General features: G+C 39.7%; 1 protein-coding gene across 6 annotated transcripts in view; it reads left to right on the top strand.

Annotated features, from left to right (window-relative positions):
- Positions 1-21,528, top strand: part of Rbm33 (RNA binding motif protein 33) — a 106,610-nt gene that overhangs the window by 56,906 nt on the left and 28,176 nt on the right. For all 6 annotated transcript variants that reach the window (XM_003469779.4, XM_063250828.1, XM_063250829.1 and 3 more), the window contains 5 exons: positions 503-561; positions 17,502-17,634; positions 18,005-18,348; positions 19,657-19,986; positions 21,185-21,472. In XM_003469779.4, coding sequence (XP_003469827.3) covers positions 503-561; positions 17,502-17,634; positions 18,005-18,348; positions 19,657-19,986; positions 21,185-21,472 — 1,154 coding nt within the window. The remainder of the gene's footprint in view (positions 1-502; positions 562-17,501; positions 17,635-18,004; positions 18,349-19,656; positions 19,987-21,184; positions 21,473-21,528) is intronic.

A 21,528-nucleotide genomic window follows, 5' to 3' on the forward strand; every position in this document is an offset into this window, starting at 1 on the left:
TAATTCTTTAGTCGTCTGGTAGGTTGGTAAGAGTTTTGGATGTTTAAAAACAAAAACAAAAACAAAAAGCATAATATGTTGCTTATTTGTTATTCTTTATAAAGGCATGAGCATTTTCAGGGATTCCCGTATGTGCTATTTTCCTTTCTGTTTGCCTTATTTCCTCCCTTTTCATGATTTTAGAGGATTTAGAGTTAGAGTAGGGTAGGATCTCACTGCGATTGGATAGCCTGGGGATAACCTAGATAGGACATAGAAAACAAGCCAGGTTTTTTATTTTAGAAGAATACTGTCTTTTGTTACAAAATATTATAATTCCTAACAGTAACTCACAGCTTCAGCATATGCTGTTGTGTACTGAAGAAAACCCACTCTCCTCTCTGCTTAGCTCATGTAAACCTAGTGTTTGATGATGTGTATGCTACATGCAGTGACACTAGAGATTATCTACTTTCCTTGGGGTGGATGGAAAATGATGGTAACAAAAGGTGTTTTCTTGCAGTGCCCTTGCTGCCAGTTCCAAGCCAGCCAAGGCCTGCTGTGGGACCCCAGAGATTTCCTGTAAGTAGCAGCTGCTTCTCCTGCTTTGAAGGGGAAGAACCCCCATGCACTAAGAGATCTTAATACCATACATGGCAAAGGCTCCAGCTATATAAAACTACGAGGATCAGTAAATGTTGATTGGAATTGCTGCCCTGGAAAATGTTTTTTAAAAGCTTAGGACCAATAGATTTTTAAAAGTGGAATTAATTTTGTTTAATTGTAAAATTACCAAATCAGGATCATCAGCATAATGCCTTTCATCTTAAAGAATATGAATTCTGATTTTGTTACTGTCCTGAGTTAAGTGAGAAGGAAAAAGTCCTTTCTTCCTGAGAGGGTAAGAGAACGTGGGGATATTTGTATTAAATTCAGGGAATAAAAATGAGATCTGCTTATTTTTCAGAAATGCTCCCAAAATCTTAATTTGTTGTATATTTTTTACTCTCTCTTTTTTTTTCTTTTCCTGGAACCAAGGGTTGAGCTCACAACTTTGCATTTGCCAGGCAGTTGCTGTGCTGCTGCGCTAGTGCCTCAACCCTTGTGTGTTTTTAACTGAAGCTCCATTTCCAATTTTTTTTGTTGTTGTTGTTGGTACCAGGGATTGAACTCACAACCTCCTGCTTGCCAGGCAGGTGCTTGTGCCTGCTGAGCTAAATCCCTGGCCCTCAAATATTTTTTTGTACACTTTCCTGTATGCTCTTTATCTTTAATTAAAAGGAAAATACCCATTAACTGGCTGTTACTTAAAGATACACATTTTATTTTGTTTGAATTTCTGGTTTGACTTTGTAGTCTGTTCATATTTCATTAAATGAATGGTTATATGTTTTTTTTTTTAAACTGTGGGAGAATTGTACCAGACCATAAAATTCTAGTGTCACTTATATGTAAGTGACACATAAACAGAGAGTCCTATTTATGTTAAACAACTTAACTTTTAGAAAGTATTTAAATGGCCTTTTTGACTGATTAGCTTTCATACTTTACTAGATAACGTTTATAAGGCATATTTAAACCAGTTTAAATGAGACACCTGTGTATATAATTAGGCAGTATCACAAAAGTAAACTGTGTGCTGGATTTAAGGCTCTGAGTGTTTTTTTAAGGCCTTCTTGATTTGTTACGAATTATATTGTGGTTTCCAAAGTTAGTTCTTTTTGATCTTTTCCTATATTTGCTAAATTCTTTAGATTACTAACCAAGTTCTGAAAGTTTGTTTTTGTTTTAAATCTTTAAAAATATATTCAGAGGGCTTATTTAAAAATAGCTGAGGTTAGTAATAGTGTTGCCAAAGGCTAATGTGTCATTTTAGCCATTAGATATATTGTTTTCTAAGGAAGTAGTTCACCTGCTAGTTAATATAAAGCACTAACATTTTAAGTACTTTTTGCCCTTTCTCAGGATTGTGAACATCTTTGTTGAAATCATTGACTTGTCATATTTTATTTGCATAGAGATACAATTTGATGTAAAAGGCAATTATAGTTGTAAGAGAGAAACATAAAGCATTGTATATTATTGGTACTTTTGTAAAAGTGTGCTTACTAATATAAAAGGAGTATTAGTTACAATTTTTATTTACTTTATCAATTGTGCAAGTAAAATTGTATCAAATGCTAGAAGAAAAACGTATTTTGAGAGTGTTAAGAGGAAAATAAAAGATAATTTGCATGAGAAATAGAACTTAGTTTTTAAGTTTTAGAGATTCTGAGGGTAGTAAATATTGTTGAACTTCCACTGGAAATGTTCTTGGCGGGTGTTCTGTGTTTGAGGCAAGAAGTGCGTGTGATTGGGAATGCCTGGGCTAGCAGGGAACGACAGGTTGGTGTCGCCGTCTGACCTCTGCTTTTCTGTCTGCCCCAGCTCCTGGCCCTGAGGCTGAAGTTACAGTGTACTTTTGCTGTAGGATGTAGTGGTGTACTTGCTTCTGTCATCAGTCTCCCTTAGAGAAAATAATGGAATGTGCAATCTTATTTTCTTAAAAATGCAGAAGTATTATGTTTTTAATAAGTCCATCAGACCTATTTAGGGAGAAAGATAAACGCTATGCTGTCTCCTGTAATTTTACTTAAGCCAGATCTTGGTGAAATAAAATTATTTTTTTCTTTTATACGACTAGATTAAACTTGTTTGCTATGAATGTGAATTTAATTTTGTAAACATCTATCAAGGGTCTACTTATGCCAAGTGCTCTGTGTGGTACCAGTCAGTAAAAGGTCCAAGTATAATTAAGTGGAACCTAACTTAGAGCTTTAAGCTGATGTTCACTTGTGTATAAAAATCATGAAGACTGTGTTGTACAAAGCTCAGTGGGGATGTGTTACTGGCTGGGTTCTCTGTAGACTCTGACTCTATTCTTCAGTAGTTGGGCACAATCAGTATTCATTACACTGAAGTTTAATAAAACATTCAAGTTAGGAAACCTAGATTTTTTTTTTTTTTTGTCTTTTTGTCGGTACCGGGGATCGAACTCACGACGGCCCGCTTGCAAGGCAGGCACTTATGCCGCTGAGCTAAATCCCTAGCCCCTAGATTTTTTTTAACATAGGATTTTTGAGTCATTATTTCCCTGGTACATAAAACCAGGTTTCAGTTGAACGTTTTTGTACTAGTTGGCATGAAATTGTCAATTGAGCAAAGTGAGGGCCATTGTCATCTTGTCATTGCCCAGTTTGACCCTTTTCAGGCTCCGTCGCTATGAGGACAAGGTGTATGCACAGTTGACCTGTTAGGCCATACATTTCCCTGTATTTGTGTGGTGTCTGGCAAAGGTCTGTGGGTGAACCTCTGCACAGGTCCCCTGTCATCCTGTGCTCAGTGGTTGCAGACTCAGCCAAGGGCCTTGACGACAGAAGGTCCAAACATGGAGTTGTGGAATAGGTATACAAAGGGATTTAATGCTAATTCTGAGTTACTTTGCCACTGAAGAGAAGCCTGTCATAGAATGATGTATATTTTAATAGTTATGTTTTACTTCTGTTGTTTTTAAAGGCATATAAGAGTTATGTTGTATACCATGAACTGCAACAAACTCAGCTCTGTATCCTACTTGAGAAAGAGAGATGATAGACAGTAGACAGAAGTAGCACTAGATTTCTAAACCTTAAGGATCTTAGATTTGTCACTTTTGCTAAGGTTTTCCTTATTTTCCCCAGGAGTGGTATACTTCACTTGCTTGAAAGTCAACTTAGTTTGGCAGTTAACGTGAAAACTTTAGTAATTCTTAATTTAGAGCTGGGTTGTCCGGATACTTTCCTAAGTGATAATGCCTCAGTACTCCCTCACCCCAACCCTTGGAACTAGGGCTAGAGGAGCATTCTGCCTCGAGCGGATCCCCCAGGCCATGCTTCCAGTTTTTAAATAATTATAGACAACCTGGTGTGAAACATGTTTTATGGAATCATTAACATTATTATTCTGCAGTACTGGGAATTGAACCTGGGATCTCATGCACGGTAGGCAAGTATTCTCCATCACCAAGCCACATCCCCAACTGATCTAATAAACCCCAGCCGACCTTATTTTTTTTTTCCAACATTATTTTTAAAAATTCAAATCCTAGATCAAAATATGACATTTTAGGCTAAATTCAATAGAGTAAAACTAACATTTTAATTTCCCATAAGTGTCTATTACTTAGAGAATTGAGTATGTAATTTTTAAAACAAAAAATTTAATGTCAGAGTGGCAAATGCCGTAATAAAAGGATCCTTATTTTTATTATTTTGAAAGAAATAAGTTTCAGCTCTTGGCACTCAGTTTTTTTGGTCATGTTAGCCTTTGCACTGGATGTGGTTCTAATCCTTTTACTCATTTAGGGAATTCTGTGAAGCATTTTGTAAGTTGGCTGCCAGTAAAAATTATATTCATGTACTTAATTTTAGTTACGGATACAGCTATTAGTGCTAAGATGTTTCTTCTTAAACTTTTATTTCCAGTGCCCATTTTTTCCAATCAGAGCTATGAATCTCTTTCGCAAATATAAACTGTATCTCAGTTAATACCATATCAGGGATGACTTTTTCATTTCATTTTTCTGCCAGAATATTAAGCTTTGTAATGTAAAAATTTTCCTAACTATAGTCCATTTTTCCAGTTCATAATGGTAACATTCTTTATGGGGAGTGGTGCATGTACATAATGCATCTCAATTCTTTTTTCATCTCCTTCTCCTCCTTTACCAGTAACGAAGGCTAACATGAACCAATGGATACGGGAAGTAGCGTATATCAGGGAATTCCCAGGTCTGCTTTTTTGACTGTTTGCTGCTTCTGCTATCTAATTGTATTCAAGTCAGGACCTCTAGATGTGATCTCACAAAGCATTTGTTTCTGTGTTTTGTTGATTAGGAAAGAAGGAAAGTGTGTTTGCAGTGAATTTTCTAGTGCCTCACATATGGAAACTACATTTCAATCTGAATTGTTTCAGTCCCATGTGTCCTTTGTTTTATATGCTAATAATCTGATTAGTTTCTTTTTCTACAGAGGCTTTCCCTGGCATTTTTGTCATTAATATAAAATTATTAGCCCTTTCCTTATAGATTTTCCACTAACGTTTTTGTCTTTGAAGAAAGTGTTTCTGAAGCTTGCTTACTGAAAGGAACATGAAAATGTCAATTGTTGAAATATTTTAAAGTGTTACTTTGAGATTATTCCAGTTTACTTTTTGTTGTCTTCCTATACAATTGCTGTTTTTCTGAGTAAACTCCAAGTAACCCATATTTTCAAGATTCTTGACCTAAGGCATTTTAGTAGTCTTTTTGTTTTGTATTGTTGGGTAAATGAGGATGTCTTTGTTAGCCAGTTGAATAATTTCCTAATGCTCTTTTTTTAAAGTAAAAATCAAAGTTGTGTTTTAAGAGACTGCTGTGCTGGTAAGTTTGAATGAGTCTCCTTAGCAGTTACGTGGTTACTTAGGTAGAGCAGCAGGAGGTTGGTGCTGTCATTTGCTGTGTCATCCCAGTGCATCACAGGAGTATGGGCTGCACTATAGTGTGTGGTATCAGGTGGCGGTGATTGACACCCACTGGATGTGTCCTAAACACCATTTCATGCAAATCATGTCTGAGGAGACTGCTGCATCAAATCACATTTCTTTCTGATTATGGCTTTTGCAGCTGAGAATCCAGATTTCATTCTATCTAGAAAAGAAGGTCTTGTTTTTGGATGCTTTTTAACAACATGCCCAAATGCTTTGTAATTACTAACACTTAAGGTAAGAAAAGAATGATAGGCATTTTTTCTTATCAAATCTGTGAGTAGTAGCAAGAGAATATGGTAGAAGATCCTTCAGCTGTCAAATGTTGTCAGACTTGCAAAAAGAAGATGCAGTTTAAAATGCAGGTGACATAATACCCAACATCCTCCACTTGCTCCTGGGTTTCTGATTAATCATGATTACCATACATTATCATACCATCAAATTTAATCATATCAATGAATTCCCATTTGCAGCAGTAACAGGAGCAGCTAAACAAGGTGGTAACAGCTATTAAAGAAGGTGATTTATCAAATTCAGTAACCCTTTAACTCGACTCACTATACCGTCAGAGTACATGGTATTGGGTGGAGATAGGGCTGGGTTAAAGGTCACTAAAAGTCAAAAGGACAGGGAGTATTCACTGCAATCCTATTAAACTGGTGTCTGTCATTGAGCTTCTCTGCAAAAACCATATTATATGATAAAAATATATGATAAACTTTCGTTTACTTTTTGGCTGAGTGAAACTTAACATTGATAATAGTTTTCCATAAATCCTGTTCAGATTATAATGCTGTATAAGTTAGACATAAGTTTTAAATACAGTTTGCTCATCTGCAATTTAATCACGTAACCTAGAACTGTCTGGCAACAATACCATTTTGAGTCTTAGACTCCCTTCCTTTGTTTGCCAGCAAAATCCTGTGATCTGGTTTTTGAGGTATTGTACACAGGACACCGATTTTGGGGGTTTGGTTTTTTTTTTTTTTTCTGTTTTAGTATTTATTTTCCTAGATGTTTTTGAGGACTCATAAATCTGTTTAGTGTTGGGTTTTTTTTTTTTTTTTTTTTTTTTTGATAAGCTTTGAAAGAGATCCTAAGGGTATCAGAACATAGTTCTTCCATAAGATCAGTCTTGCACTGGTCTCTGAATTCTGGCCACACCTGTAGTTGTGTAACTGCCACAGGGGTGATAGAGAACATAGTTCCTTCGCTCCAAGATTCCACCTGTATTATTTTTGTGCTACTGCCCCACCTGGGGCAACCCCTGATGTTCTCTGTTCCTGTAATTTTGTGATACAAATGAAGTCTTGCAGCACATTCTGTTTGGAGTATGACTTTCCTTGTGGAGTATTTGGCATCTGAGCCTCACTGGTGTTCCATCTATTAGAAACATGCCTTTATTTAATGCCGTGTGCTATTTCAGTGTGTATATGCATGATTTGTGTATCTGTTCACTGTTAGAACCATTTGTGTGTACACAGCTTGTCTGTCAATGTCTGGGAAGATGATTATAGGTCATGGAATGCATAAGTTCACAGAATGAAAATTTTAAACTGTGCTTTCTGTTGATATATATTGAAATTTTTTTGAACAGGAAATAGTCTTTAAGGTATATTTTGTGAATATCAGTGGTGAACGAGAAACATGCAGTGATGACAGCATTTCACATTTTATTCATCCATGTCTAACAACTTTATGGAGAAGCAAGGTGTCATTGTTCTCATTTTACAGATTGGGAAACAGTCTTGGAAAGAGTCATTGCCTAAGTTGACATGACTGTACAGTAGGTAGCACTAGAACTGAGATAGTCTATCACTGTCCGTTCTCTTTTCATTTTTATGTAGTAGCATCTAAGTGTTAAAATGCACATTTGTAAGCTGTGTTAACAGGGATGGAATCCAAGAAGCGAATCTAACTCCTGTGAGACTCTGCCAGTCTCTCAGTGCTCAAGTGGGCTATTTACTGGTAGGACCTGTTGTGAATGAGGTGGTTTCAGCAAGAACACAGTGGGAGGTGCTGGAGTACAAGACTTTCATTTGTGAAAGGGTATAGGTAGTCTTTACTGACTTTAGCATAAGCATTATTTCTGTGCCACAGAAGCGGTTTTTCATCTTGTAATGAGTGCTCTGGTTTCGTTGCTTGAACTAGTGGTGCTGTTTTAATATCTAAGTCCTAGCACAGCAGTACTAGACTTTTTGAAACTTGGTACTTTGCACTAAGCATATATGTCTTTTCAAAATGTTTAGTAAGCCTTCATAAATATAACAGTGCCTCCGAGGAAAATGAGTGTAGGTATTTAAACAAGGCACAGCCTAGGAGGTAAAAGAATCTGTGAAGAATGCTGAGATAAGAGGATTAACATACTGTGATAGAAGGTTGTAATTTTAATTATGTCAGGGGTCACTGGTAGTCTTTAGTGTTTGCATTTAACCCATTTAATCAGAATTAACTGAGAGTTGTTCTTAAGTATCAATTGGTTTCTTAAATAGTTCTTGGCATTTTAAGTGAGATTAATAAATGAAAACATGTTATAGAGACGGTTGTAATTTATTGAAAGATTCATGAAGTTTCAATGACATTGTTAAGGTGTTTAATTAGTCTTATTAAAACACACTGACCGATCCTGTTAAGGAAGCAGATAAGTCACATAATAGCTCTTGGAGCCTTTTTATTCTAAGCTTTATACGATTAACTTTGTGCTAAGCAATTTATGCAAAGTTTCCATCTTTTTTTCGTAACTGAAGTTATCAGTTCTACTTGAATAGGATTAATATAGATAACATCATGTAATTAACAAGAGATGCAAAAAAGTGAAAGTACAATTTGTGTAAGAATTATGAGAGAATGACAATTTCTTACCTTGACTTTTTAAAGGGATATTAAAGGAAAAACAGAACAATTGTTTGAAAGTATTAGAGTAGTCTTTTCCTCTCCAAAGGTAGAATTACATTAGTACTATAAAATTCTATTAAGTGAAGTAGTCACAACTCACAGTCTTGAAGTAATTTTGCATTGGTAGAGAGAACTACTTATTCATTACCCTTAGAGATGAGAGACATTACTAAAGAAGTGATCATATCAGAGCGTCCTGCATCCTGAACAGCAGACTTAGGGACCTTGGTTTCCATAGCATTAACGGAAGACAGGTGTGTCTCAGTAGAAACATTGTAAGAGATGGCATGAGTCTGGAGGTTGGGGCTCTTCGCTGATGATGGAGCACAGGGCAGTCACCTGTGATTGTGGAAACTTGAGTCTGCGTCACACGAGGAAAAGTAACTTGTACAGGCTGTGTATCTTTGAGTTGTATTTTGTCAGCCTGATACTGCGGCTCTTGTGGATTGAGATGTGAGTGAGTGAGGCTCATGTCAAAAGAAACTCAACACTGACTTTAAAAAGCCAAGTGTTTTTGGTTTTTTTTTTTTTTTTTTTTTTTGCATAAAAGTGAGAAACTTCTTGGCTGGCACATTAGCTCTCTTATGTTTTCAAAACCCATTTTTTTTTTTCTACCAAACCATACTGAATACACTTACCTATTCCAGACAAAGGTAGGCAGGGATGCATGCTGTCAGAAGCACCTCAAAGATGGAAGGAGCTGGCATAGAGGCTCCATGCTCCCTAGAAACCCCAGGAATATGCTAAAAGCAGCAGTAAAATGGGTTGAGCCTTAGGATAGCAGAAGCACAGTATGAGATGGGCATTGGGTGTCTGTGATTATGTGAGGGCTTCAAGGAAGCAAGACAGGAGGGACATGGAGCAAGGAGGGAGAAGAGTGCTTTGGGGTAAGAGATGTAAGTCTCAGCCTCGTCTTGGGCACGAGTCTACTGAGAGTTGTGAACTGGGGGCAGTGTGCTGTGACAGTGACCCCTCACCTCCTCTTTGTCTGGCAGTTCTCAAAGATAAGGCAGCTACCAGGCCGAGGCCTTTGCACTAGAACAGTGATGATGAACCCTTCAGACCTTTTAGTAACACAATCTGCTGCAGCACGCATGCTGTAGGTTTGCTACCGCTGCCCTAGAGTCTGTGCCGTGAACATCTGTTGGTGTAGACGGAGCTTGTAGCACAGGCCTCTTATAGCTTGATACCATTCCTGTTGCATGGAGGTCATTTTTTTCTCTGTCCTCAGTGGCTTCTGTGTTCACAGGCAACTGGGAGAAGAGGATCGCATGTGAAAATTTTAACTGCCAAGCCTGAGACTGTACACATTCACTTTACCCCAATCTGGTCCCATGAGCACATGACCCTGCTGGAACCCAGGTGATGCTCAGAACACAACGGGACTCAGGAACATATGTAAGGGAGTCCCAGCAGTCTCGTCCTGGGGACCAGGGACTCAGGACTAGGGAAAGCCAGATAGCAACTGTCTGCATCAGTATGTATTAGCACTCATGTTCTTGTAGCAGCAGCAAGATCATTTTCTTTTAACCTCCATCTGTAGACATGAAGCCATTATCTAGCACTTTAGGCAAATTCAGAGAATCTTATTAAGTATGCACATACTGTGTTAGATGGGGATGAAATTTTTCCATTATACAAGCTTGCTCCTGCTATATTTCTCTTTTCTTTGAGCAATTTCTGAATGTAGTCCAGGTCTGTTAACCTATATTTAAGTTGAGGATTTGACCTTGCAAAATACCTTGAGGGTGTGTATGGGAGTGAGGCAGGGATGTGTACATTTAGTATAAGCACTGAGTTTGAAGAGAAGGCCTTTACTCTGCATGGTTTTGTCAGTGTCATGCATCTTACGTGCGTGAGGCTCCAGTTAGATCTACAGAGAGCCAAAGAGGCTGGCCAAAGAGGCCAAGGCCAGGGTCCTTGGCCAGTGTGGAAGTGGACACCACAGACCATCTGGGTGACTTTCATTCTTGAAGAACTGTTGTTGTCTCTAAAAATTGGCATAGTGGCAATGGGAAGAACTCAGTCTCTATGTCTGTTTTCCTATTTCCTTTCCAGCGATGTTAGATGGTTACAGAAATGAAAGTTCCAGAGACTGGGATAGACCTACTTCTTGGCTCTGGATGGTGCTGGTACACTCTGTGTCTCAGTCCACACCACATGAAAGCCTCACTCAGTACATCTTGACTGCTCTCCTTCCTCCCTCCATTCTGCCACTCAGTAAATATCCCTGTGCTTTTAAGTAACTGAATTTTAGTTTGTTTTTGGTACTGGGGATTGAACCTAGGGCCTTTGTCATGAGCTAAATCTCTAGCCTTTTTGAGACAGGGTCTCACTAAATTGCCCAGAGTGCTTTTGAATTTGGAATCATCTTGCCTCAGCTTCCTCGAATGCTGGGATTACAGGCACGATCCACTCCACTTTGCAGTTAGCCAGTTTTTATAAAACATACTGTAGTACTCTGAGGTTTAGAACACAAGGCTGGTATGATCTCGATATAGAAATAACCTGTTCATTTATCATGAAGTATCCATGACATTATGTGTGCCGGCACTGTGCCAAGTAAGGAAGCATGTTAATGTATAAGATGAACGTGGTCTTTGCCAGCAATGGACCAAGAGAAATTGGAGTGGACTGGAGAGCTTTAAGAGACAAAAGTTGCTGGGGTTTGATGGTCCCTTCGTAAAAAATTTGTATTTGAATACAGAAATGAGTGTACAGAAGAGGGATCTATACCAATTTGTCTTCCGCTTTATAGAATTGTGGAGTTTGTTAGAAGCCATATGTAGTTTTTCTTCACAGCCTAGATTGTCTTCTGTAAAAGAGGCATATGAAAATGGTAACAACATACATGATAGATTTTTGTTGTTTTATGGGCTAGGATCGAAGTACTCTGCTTTTCCCCTGAGATGGGTGCTGATGTTAACCCTGTTTTATAAATGAGCAGGTGAAGGCCCAGTCACTTGCTCAGGGCTGCTATTGGGAGGTGGTAGTGGAGGAGAGTGTTTGTCAGCCTGAGCTCTGCCCCCTTCCCTTTGGAGCAGGTGTTGCTTGCAGCCTGCTTCTGACTGCTGCTTTCTTTGCTGAATACTTAGGGTTGTTTGGAAGTTAAAGTTTTGCAAAATACTACTTTTAAGTTCTAAAAGCTTTCATATTCCATGAGTGTGAGTATGGAAAACTACCATGAGAGAATTGGGGACTTTTATGCTTCACATTTAAATTCCATCAAATGTGCCTTTAGACAGCACAGGGTTACTTAGTAAAAGGGAAGGTTTGATGAAGAGAAAATCACCATATTAAGGTTTCAAGGGAGATAAGATTTGATATCCCAGTATATCTTCATTTTAATATAAGAAAGTATCTTTAAAATTATGAATATTTAGAATAATCTTCCAGAGAATCTGGTAGCACTTAGAGACCCAGAAAGTAACATATCTTGTTTGCAGGCAGTTTGAAGTCTTTATGGGAAAGTCATCTGTCAGCTTTCCTGAGTTGTTCTGATTCAGTAGCAGCATCCTTTGAGAGCAGGGTGGACGAGAGTGAAGGAAAGTCCCTTTCCCTGATCCCAAGCTGTATAAAATGGAAAATCAAAACTTCTCAGGTTGGCACTCAGCAGTGGAGTGGGAGCCAGTCTGCTTTCCTAGTTACATTTTGCTTTATCTAGGATGAGAAAACCTTTCTGTAGGACTTGAAATTAACTATCAGGGCGGGAGGCAAAGGGTTTGGGAAGGCCCTGCCTGAGCAGTGACCGGCACTCTCCAGACCCATAGCTCTGTGCAGTTACAGTACAAGTAGTACAGGTTCATATGGGTCCAACACACTTCCAGCTCCCCTTGAGCTCAGTAAGAATTTTGGGAACAAGTACTGGGCCTTTTGTACTAAGGAACAAAGACAGAAAGGTCAGGAGTAAAAGCGAGGCAGTTAGCAAACCCTTCCTGGCTGCACTGACAGCCTAGAGGAAAAGGCTGCCCTGAGAAGGAGTCCTGCCTGGCATCTGCTGGCGATGCAGCAGTGGCCCAGCAGTCTTTTACACTGCACTGTGGTGGTCCACTCTCCAAAGGCTGGGAGGGTGTAGCTGAGCTCCCAGTGAATTCTTAGAGTAAGCCTGTAGAATTTTAATATGATAAAGGTTTTCACATTGAGTAATACTGGTTTCTAGTACTTGGTAAGTTGAAGTAGCTCCAGGAAGATTCTCTTCCTCTCCCAGCAAGCATTTGGTATGCTTCTTGTCCTTCTGTTACATGTTTTTCTCAGCTCACTATTACAGAGGTGACCCCGATAGCTAACAAGTTCTGAGCCCTAGAGGTGCTGAGTGTAGCAAGACTGAGAGTCTACCCACAGATCAGTTATAAGGAAACATGCTGTTCCAGTGCTGCTTAGGAAAATACAGCCACACGTAGTAGTACAGTGACAATTCATGTTTTTCTCTCTTTTACACAAATAGATAGCAGCTGAAAGTGGGCAGCAAGCACATCAGTCATTGCAGAAAAGGCAGCTGGAGTGTGACAGGGTGCGGGGGCCCAGAGGAGGGGACATCTGAGCAGTGTGGTCCAGGCAGCATGATGCTTGGGGGGAAAATGATGGGGGACTGCTGGTGACATGGGGGGCCCAGTGAAAAGTATTATGAACTCTTGGTGATTCCTTGGTGCCATGGTGAGCCTGCAGCCTTTAGCAGTCTAGCACGAGAAGGGCAGAGAAGCAGGATGCTTGGGTTATCCATGGCTGGTGTCAGGGTGGGTCTCTGGAGCAAACTATGAGGAGCAGGGAGTCAGTCACTGGCCAAGAAGGAGGTGGGGGACATAAAATGAAGTCTCTAGACTAAGGGTTTGAATGCAGGCCAATTTCTGTAGTTATTTGACATTTTTTGGGCTGAGGCAGTAGAGTGATTATCTTCAAAGAGGTAGATGGAACCTCAGAATTTGTATGCACTATAGTGACATTGCCAGAATCCATAATTCCAACATCAAGGTAGACAGTACTTTTATATCGAAGGAAGGAAAGAGTTGTTTTTTTAAAATCCCCAAATGTAGTCATTTGGTAAGAGTTCTATTATATGGGTCAAAACTCCCAACTAGTTCCTTCTATTCTGACTGAAGGAACATGTGAAGTCTTCAGCTTGTTTCTCAAGTATTGAAATCTCGCATGCTGTTGACTGAATAAAGATGTTAGAATACTGAGATAGTGATGTGACCAGGAGTTCGTGGTGACTTGCTGCCTGCTGTGTGCACCAGCTTCCTGGCTGTGTGTTGATGAAGTTGGGGGCCTGCAGTGGATGGTGTGATAGAAGGCCTAATCCTCAGACCAGAGCTTTTGGGTTCTGCCAGCATGCCTCCTCTGGTCCTTGCTTCAGAGTAGATACCTGCAAGCTGACTGGCTCGTGTTGGATTCACAAAGTGGTTACTTAAACTTTGTGAGAATCACTGTAGTCATCTGTGACTGTTGGGTTGGGAATGTGTGGTTCTTGGTTTGGATCGACTTCTCTGGCTCCCTCAGTGTAAACCGGAAAGCCAAGAAAGTTGGCCCTTTATTTCAATAACCTCTTGGTGAGCACCCCAAGCCCCAGACCCTGGGACTTGTACCTCATCTCAGGACTCCCTTTTCCATGGCCATGGCTGTCCCCAGGGTTCCTTCTCCGTGGCCCAGTCCAGCTACCATCTTGTACCTGGTGTGTGATAACTAAACCATGCCTTGAAACACTCATGACTTATCTTTTACCTTGCTCCATGATTCAAAGCACATTGAATGCTTCCTGGGTTCTTAGTTGTTAGACACTGCAGTCCTGGATAGTCTGTTTCGGACAGTCCTTGATAAGTGGTGGTCCTCCTGCTGACTGCACAGCCCTGCAGTCATGGGGGATGTTTGAGTTGGACTGATAAATCGCCCTATGCTGATAGAAATCCATCCCAGCAAGACTCACATCGCGTGGTCCTGTTCAGTGGTTCAGTGCAGAGAAAACTAACCCACTTGTAAATGACCAGGACTCATTGGACAAAAATAGTCATTTATCATGAAACTTTAAAAACTGGAGAAATAGGCTGTGACAGGAAGATCATCAGGAGTTCAAGGCCAGCCTGGGCTATTTAGTGAGGGGACCCCGCCCCGCCCCGCCCCGCCACACATACACAAAAAGGTTGAAAATAGTTTTTCGTATGATTGCAGATACTGGTACTGATTTTCCTGTTTTCAGCTAAAACAATAAAATTTGTGTATTTTGCTTAAATCTTTTAGATTCTAAATTTGAACAACTTATTTTATAAATACAGATTCAGTAGTGTGTTCATGAACTTAATTTGTCTCATGATTTTAGAAAAGATGGGCACATTTATGTTTGTGTGGAAAAAATGGCCGTGGTCATGTTCGTTACTTGATTTAGACTTTGCAAAGAAAAGCAAAATATTGCCAGGCACTTTTGTTTGTGAACCAAATTGCAAACAAAAATGTTCATGAACCAAGGTACCACACTGTTAGCTGGTTTCAAGGATGGGGTATTGTGCCTTTTAGCTACTTGGTAGTATAGTTTCGCTGTATGGTTTTATGCTTGTAGTGTTGTTTTAATGAATCTTACTGATTTCTTTTCTGCTTACCTGTTTGAAGGCTCTCCCTTGAGTCCCCTCCAGAAAGAAGTCTAATTAAGTGTGCCTCTACACAGTTTTAAGAAAATGGGCTGCTTAATCAGGGAAGGGTTTTTACCAGGGGCAAAATTACTAATTGGCTTCAATGCGGTGAACTTCTCCACAGCTGAGAGGCCAGACTGGATCACTGTAAAAAACATTTAAGGACTGAGGATTTAGCTCAGCAGTGTAAGTGCCTGCCTGCCAAGCATGAGGTTGAGAGTTCAATCCCCAGTACCCAAAAAAACAGAACAAAAACAACACCCCAAAAACTATTTAAACATACTTTTGAAATAACATGGAAACTTCAGGGTCGGGGGTTAGCTCAGCAGTATAATTGTCTGCCTGGCAAGTACAAGGTTATGAGTTTGATCCCTGGTGCCAAAAAAAAAAAAAAAAAAAAAAAATGGATTTTAGTCCTCATACCATCAAGACATTTATAAAAAGAAATAACATGGAAACTTCGATTACCGCTCTGTTGTCATCATGAATGTTTAGAAATGCCTCCACAGCCTGAATATTCCTTACCCAAAATGGGTGGGATTAGAAGCCTTTCACATGTTGGAGGTTTTCAGGTGTTGGAATATTTACCATGGACTTTACTCATTGAGCAACCCTGCTGCCAAAATCTGAAATCTAAAATACTCTAGAATCTGAAAACTTTAACATGTAAATAAAAACAGTTCCAGATTTTGAGGTTTCAGATTAGGACTGCCCAACTTGCAAATGTCAGAAATACGTTGAAATAGAAAACTAAAGGTGGAATACTCTTGCTGTGTTTATAAGTAGAACATTTAAGTTACCTGTAAAACACAAAAATTGTTTTTGGTACACATGGCATGTGCATCCTGTGTATTTCATTGACTTCACATAAAAAGTGAGACTACTTGTTTATTTATTTACTGTGAGGCATGATCTCACTATGCAGTTTAGACTAGCCTTGAACTCAACTTCATAGCCCGGGCTGCCTCTAAATAGCAGTGATCCTCCTGCCTCAGCCTCCTGAGTGCTAGGATTACAAGTGTATATTACCACATCTGACCTCTGATACTCTTTAAACAAGAATTTGTCCTTGGGAAAAATTAGGCAAGTCCACTGGGACTCCTGCAGATTTAAAAGGTAACCACACGATAATTTGTTTGAAATAATTTTTCTAACATTTTATCAAAGTAAAAATATTAAAGACTGTCCATATCCAAAGCACTGCACACAGCAGTCTGAGTATTATGATTAAGGGCACATGTTTATAAGAGTGAAAAGCCTTTCTAACAAAACATGAGTGTTTGACCCAGATTCCCCCTTTTTGCTCTTAGATTCCTTGGGAACAATTCCCACTTTGGTTATATCTTCATCGATTCTCTGTGTAGAGTGAGACACGCTAGTCCCCACCTTGCATGGTGAGGATTTCCTTGGTTTTACGTAAAGTGCTAAAGAAACCCTGCAAGAATTTGAGCTTTGAGGCCTTATGTTCCACATCTTTCACGAAGTTCCTAATACTTGTGTTTTCATAAGGATGCTATGTTTGTATTAAGTTTAGCTTCTTTGTCACTTGTAGCTAGCTAGCAGTCTTCTGGGTTTCTGGTTTGGTGAGTGAATATTTTGCAGTGTTCTTGCAGTGCCTCGGGAGCAGGGCAGAGCAGGCTTTTCAAGGAGATGCCAGGCATGTAGAATTCCGAAATTACCAGTTGGTAAGAAGCACGATTATGAAAAGCTGAGGAATGCTGGCTCAGCTCCAAAGGGTGCCGTGATAGTGCAAAATAGCCCAGCTAACAATTAACTATTTCTTTTTGGAGAAGTTAGTAATTGGGACAAACTGTAAGTGCTGCTGCTGTGCAAATATGATGTTTTAAAAATTATCAGTATTTGAAAGGACACCTGGAAGATGAACTCTGTGTTGAGTCAGAGTTAAGGAGCTATTGAAAAATGTTATTCTATGTATTTATTTCATATCTTTTATCCAAAGGAATTCAACCGTTTAGTATTTCTCATTGTAACTTGGTTTCTTTAAATATTCACATTTTTCTGTTATGTCAAAGATTTCAGGCTTTTGTTAGGGTACAAATTGAATTTCTTTTTTCTTTTTTCTTGAAGTAAAGCAGGTTCATAGCTGTAGCTTATGGTCATGTTAAATAGATAGCAAAGAATACCATCTTTGAGAAGATAAATGTCATGAAATTTCCAAGTAGACATTTAGTCTTTTGCATAGAAGGTCAATAATTGCGTGGATTTCAATCAGCTTAAAAATAATACTCTTGTAACACCGTAATAATATTAAAACATTGAATTACTTTTTCATGCTGTATTTTTTTGGACTATTTATTCATATGGCAGAATAACTTGGTATAACATGTCATTTATATATGTATGTTGTATGGTATTTTCAGAGGAAAACATAGAACCGTGTATATATTTTGGGAAATTACAGGGTATTTTTCTGTCTTTTATCCTATTTTTCCCATTGCTGTTCTGTAGGGTCCCCCGGAGTTTCCACAGCATACACCTGGACCTGTTCCCAACAATTTTAGCCAGCCCCCACGACTTCCTCTCCAGGACCAGTGGAGAGCCCCACCCCCGCCACAGGATCGTGATCCATTCTTCTTGGGAGGTACACAGGGAAGGGATGGCAGATGCAGCATGAGCGCAGAAGCTTTGCTTACTTACAAACCTGGTTACTTGAAAGTTGGTTTAGCTCCCAAGGGCTATGTTAAGGGTCTCAGATTTTGTGCGGTGACCCTTCTGCCTATCATTTCTGATATTCACATTGAATAGTATTGGTATCTAAAATGTGAGGATATTATATACAGGAGGAAATTGCTTATAGAAAATGACCTGCAAAGCAGTATAGAAACAAACAAGTCAAGGATTCTTTCTAAACAGCCATGCCATACCCACATTTGTGGCAGGACAGTTCATAAATCTTTCCTAAGCAGTGTGTGATTTTTCTAAGCAGAAGACATTGCTGTCTTGCTGTTCAGTTTCAGGTGAACCGAGGTTCCCTAGTCATCTGTTTCTGGAACAGCGCAGCCCCCCTCCACCTCCACCACCTCCCACGCTTCTGAACAGCAGCCATCCTGTTCCTGCGCAGAGTCCCTTACCGTTCACTCAGCCGGGACCAGCATTTAATCAGCAAGGACAGCAGCCGGTGTTCCCGAGAGAAAGGCCTGTGCGACCAGCCTTGCAACCCCCAGGACCAGTGGGGATCCTGCACTTCAGCCAGCCAGGGTCTGCCACTACCAGGCCTTTCATTCCTCCAAGACAGCCATTCCTGCCCGGCCCAGGCCAGCCCTTCCTGCCTACACACGCACAGCCCAACCTTCAGGTAAGGGCATGAGCAGCCTCAAAGCAAACCTTCTGTGCGTGGCTGTATTCGTGTTACATGAAAGTGAAGTTCAGGTTGTCATTCTGGTTTGTAGTTAAAGAATACAGGGATCAGTTTAAAATGCACAGTTTTCTGGATGACATTACTTATTTCTTAAATAGTAGAGATGATAAAAGCGATTGTTATTTTGGAGGAGTTGAAAAATGTTTGTATTTGTTCCTGTGCTAGACAATGAGAAGGTCCTTAGTGGAGAGGAACAAAGTTGCCAACTACTCAGCACATGACAGACTCACATGCCCTCTGCTGGTAGACATATGTTTTGTGGGTGGACATAGGTCTCTGTGACATCCTTTTTATCTGGTATATTCCTTCCTGTATTTCAGGTTTACCATATATACATGTATTTATGGTAGTTTACTTAACCTAGAAGCACATAGAATATGGACATAGGCCGGAATTTAGCTCAGTGTCATAATCATCTATCTGGCAAGCACTAGGTTGTGAGTTTGATCCCCGGTAACACCTCCCCCACCACCACATTAAAAAAAAAAAAAAAAAGGAATGTGGACTTAAGAGGCTGGGAATTTAGTTCAGTGGCACAAGTTACCTAGCAAGCATGAGCTTGTGAGTTTGATCCCCAGTACCCACCCCATACATATATATACCTAAATGAAAAGGAAAATGATTAATATTTAGGGTATTGATGATTAAATAAATGTCTTTTAAGATTTTTCTTTTTATAAAAAATCCATCTCCATTGTAGAAACATTAGAATGTTGGTAAGTGTAAGAAAAGGAAATGAAATATTTTCATTATCCAGAAACAGTTACCGTGAACACTTTCATGTGTTTTTGTTTTAGTCTTCTCTTAAAACCAGTGAGTCCTCATCCCTGTGCTTTTTTCCCTGGTTACTGTATCATTGTGACCTTCTCACATCAGCTGATTGTCTTTTCCTACTTAATCTAAGCATACTGTGCAAGGTTGCTGCTTTGTGTGCGCTGCTTTTGGTGTAGGGTTGTAGGGATCGTACTTGAAGTTCTGTGTTGGTTCACCGGCAGAATTTCTTCCTCAAGATAAATTGTTGGAATTCTGGGTAGGAAGGGCTTTGGGCAGACATGATGCAAGGGGCCAGCTGCTGGCATATTTCTGTACTTGAGATGATAGTATTACCTTCATTAGCAAATTTAAAGTGAAGCCTCATACCACCTATTGTTTTTTTTGGGGATAGAGATTTTTAAAGCAACAGTTGATTTGGAATGTGCCTAGTAATGTGCCTATAAACTGTTGTTTCTCTTCCCTGGATGGCAGGGGCCCCTGCACCCTCCTCTGCCCCCTCCTCATCAGCCGCAGCCCCAGCCGCAGCAGCAGCCGCAGCCCCATCAGCATCAGCCGCAGCACCATCAGCATCAGCCCCCGCACCAGTCCCCACTCCAGCCCCCACACCAGCCCCCTCCCCCGCATCAGCCCCCTCCCCAGCACCAGCCCCCTCCCCAGCACCAGCACCACCACCACCTCTCCGCGCCACCCCCTCCTCTGATGCCTCTGTCTCAGCCACAGTTCCGGCCGCATGTGCAGACAGCACAGCCGCAACCCAACAGCAGTCGGGTGCAGTGCCCCCCACGCCAGGGCCTGCGACATGTGAGTATCAGGCTGTCTTCCCTTGTTTTAACTTGACACTAGAATTCAAGGGACATAGTTGGTTAGATTGTCTTTCAGTTCTGATTTTTTTTTTTTTTATTTAAGGAGAAAAAGGAAAAAAACAGAAAAAGGGTACAAGTAATACAAAAATTAAAAAAAAAAACAGAAATCACTAGTTAATATATTACATATTCTCATCTTAGAAATAGTTGTTCAAGTTACATTATTGAAGCATATAAAGTGGACTTTCAGAGTGCAAACAGTTTTGTTCAATGATCCAAAAAACACTCAGTAATATGGTTATCTATCTTATACACATAAACATATATGCAGTTATAACCTTTAGAGCACTTTCTTTTCTTTTCTTTTGTACAATGATAATTACCAGTTCTGATTTTGATTGAATAGATACATATTTTTCTGAAGTTGTCTTATGTTAAAAAAAAAACTTAGAAAATTGCTTTGACTACAGAAAGTAATGACTTATCTCATTTGTGCTGAAGATTGTATGCACATTTACTTCGTCTGATTTTCATGTGATGTGATGCTTCAGTAGTGATCAATATTAATAGTCATGTAACTTTAGAAAGTAGTTTTAGGTGATAGTCGTGCTGCCTTTGTCAGTGGCTTAATTTTTGATGCATAAATTATCTCTTTCTTTGACTTCAAAATAAAAAATAAATGTATTTAGGAGAAATACATTTCATGTTGCCAGCTAATCCTCAAATTTTAGCAATGAACAGGTAAGACTGATCCCTGCCTTTAGAGAAGTTATGTTTGGTTGTGGGAAATTGACACACATTTATGTGGTCAAGGATCATGACTTTAATGCTTGATTCCTCTTCTTTTCTGCCCTAAATTTAAGTGTGCTGTTAATCCCATTGAGTTCTTAAGGCAGATACAGTACTTTGTGATTCTTGAGAGTTCTGTTAAAAATGTTAGTCCTTATCCTCAAGCTCCAACCAGAAACTGTGGTAAGATTTCTATAACCAGATAATGTGTAGGCAAACAGGGTAGCTTTACCTTGAGACTTCAGAATTAGGCCGTGAAGTTGTGTTTTATGTACGGAAGTATCAGCTGCCCAGAAGAAAAGTCAGTAATGAGAATGATTTTTTAAAAAAAATTTCATGATGTGCGTTTTTATGTTCCTTCTGCCAGCTTCCCAAATGTAATTAAATTGTCTTCCTTCTTATGATAGAATGTAGCATCTCAGAACGTAACCAAGCGGCCCATGCAGCAGATGCAGCCCACAGCCCCCAGGAATAGCAATTTGCGTGAATTACCCATAGCACCATCGCACGTTATAGAAATGAGCAGCAATCGCTGCTCCTCCACACCTTCAGCTCAAGTGAAGCCTGTCGTCAGCACATCCCCGCCTGCAAGAGCTATGGTGGCTTCTAGGAACTCACAGGGAAAGACTGATGTGAAAGTCAAGCCAGTCAGCCCTGCATCTCAGCCTAAGGAGGACTCAAAAACAGAACCAGAGGTAGGGCATTTTCTTTGTTAAAAATATTTTATCTCAAATAGGAAACCTTTCAAGTC

Source organism: Cavia porcellus, unplaced genomic scaffold, assembly GCF_034190915.1.
Source record: "Cavia porcellus strain 051 isolate PalLab524CR breed Dunkin Hartley unplaced genomic scaffold, mCavPor4.1 scaffold_6, whole genome shotgun sequence".
Lineage (NCBI taxonomy): Eukaryota > Metazoa > Chordata > Mammalia > Rodentia > Caviidae > Cavia > Cavia porcellus.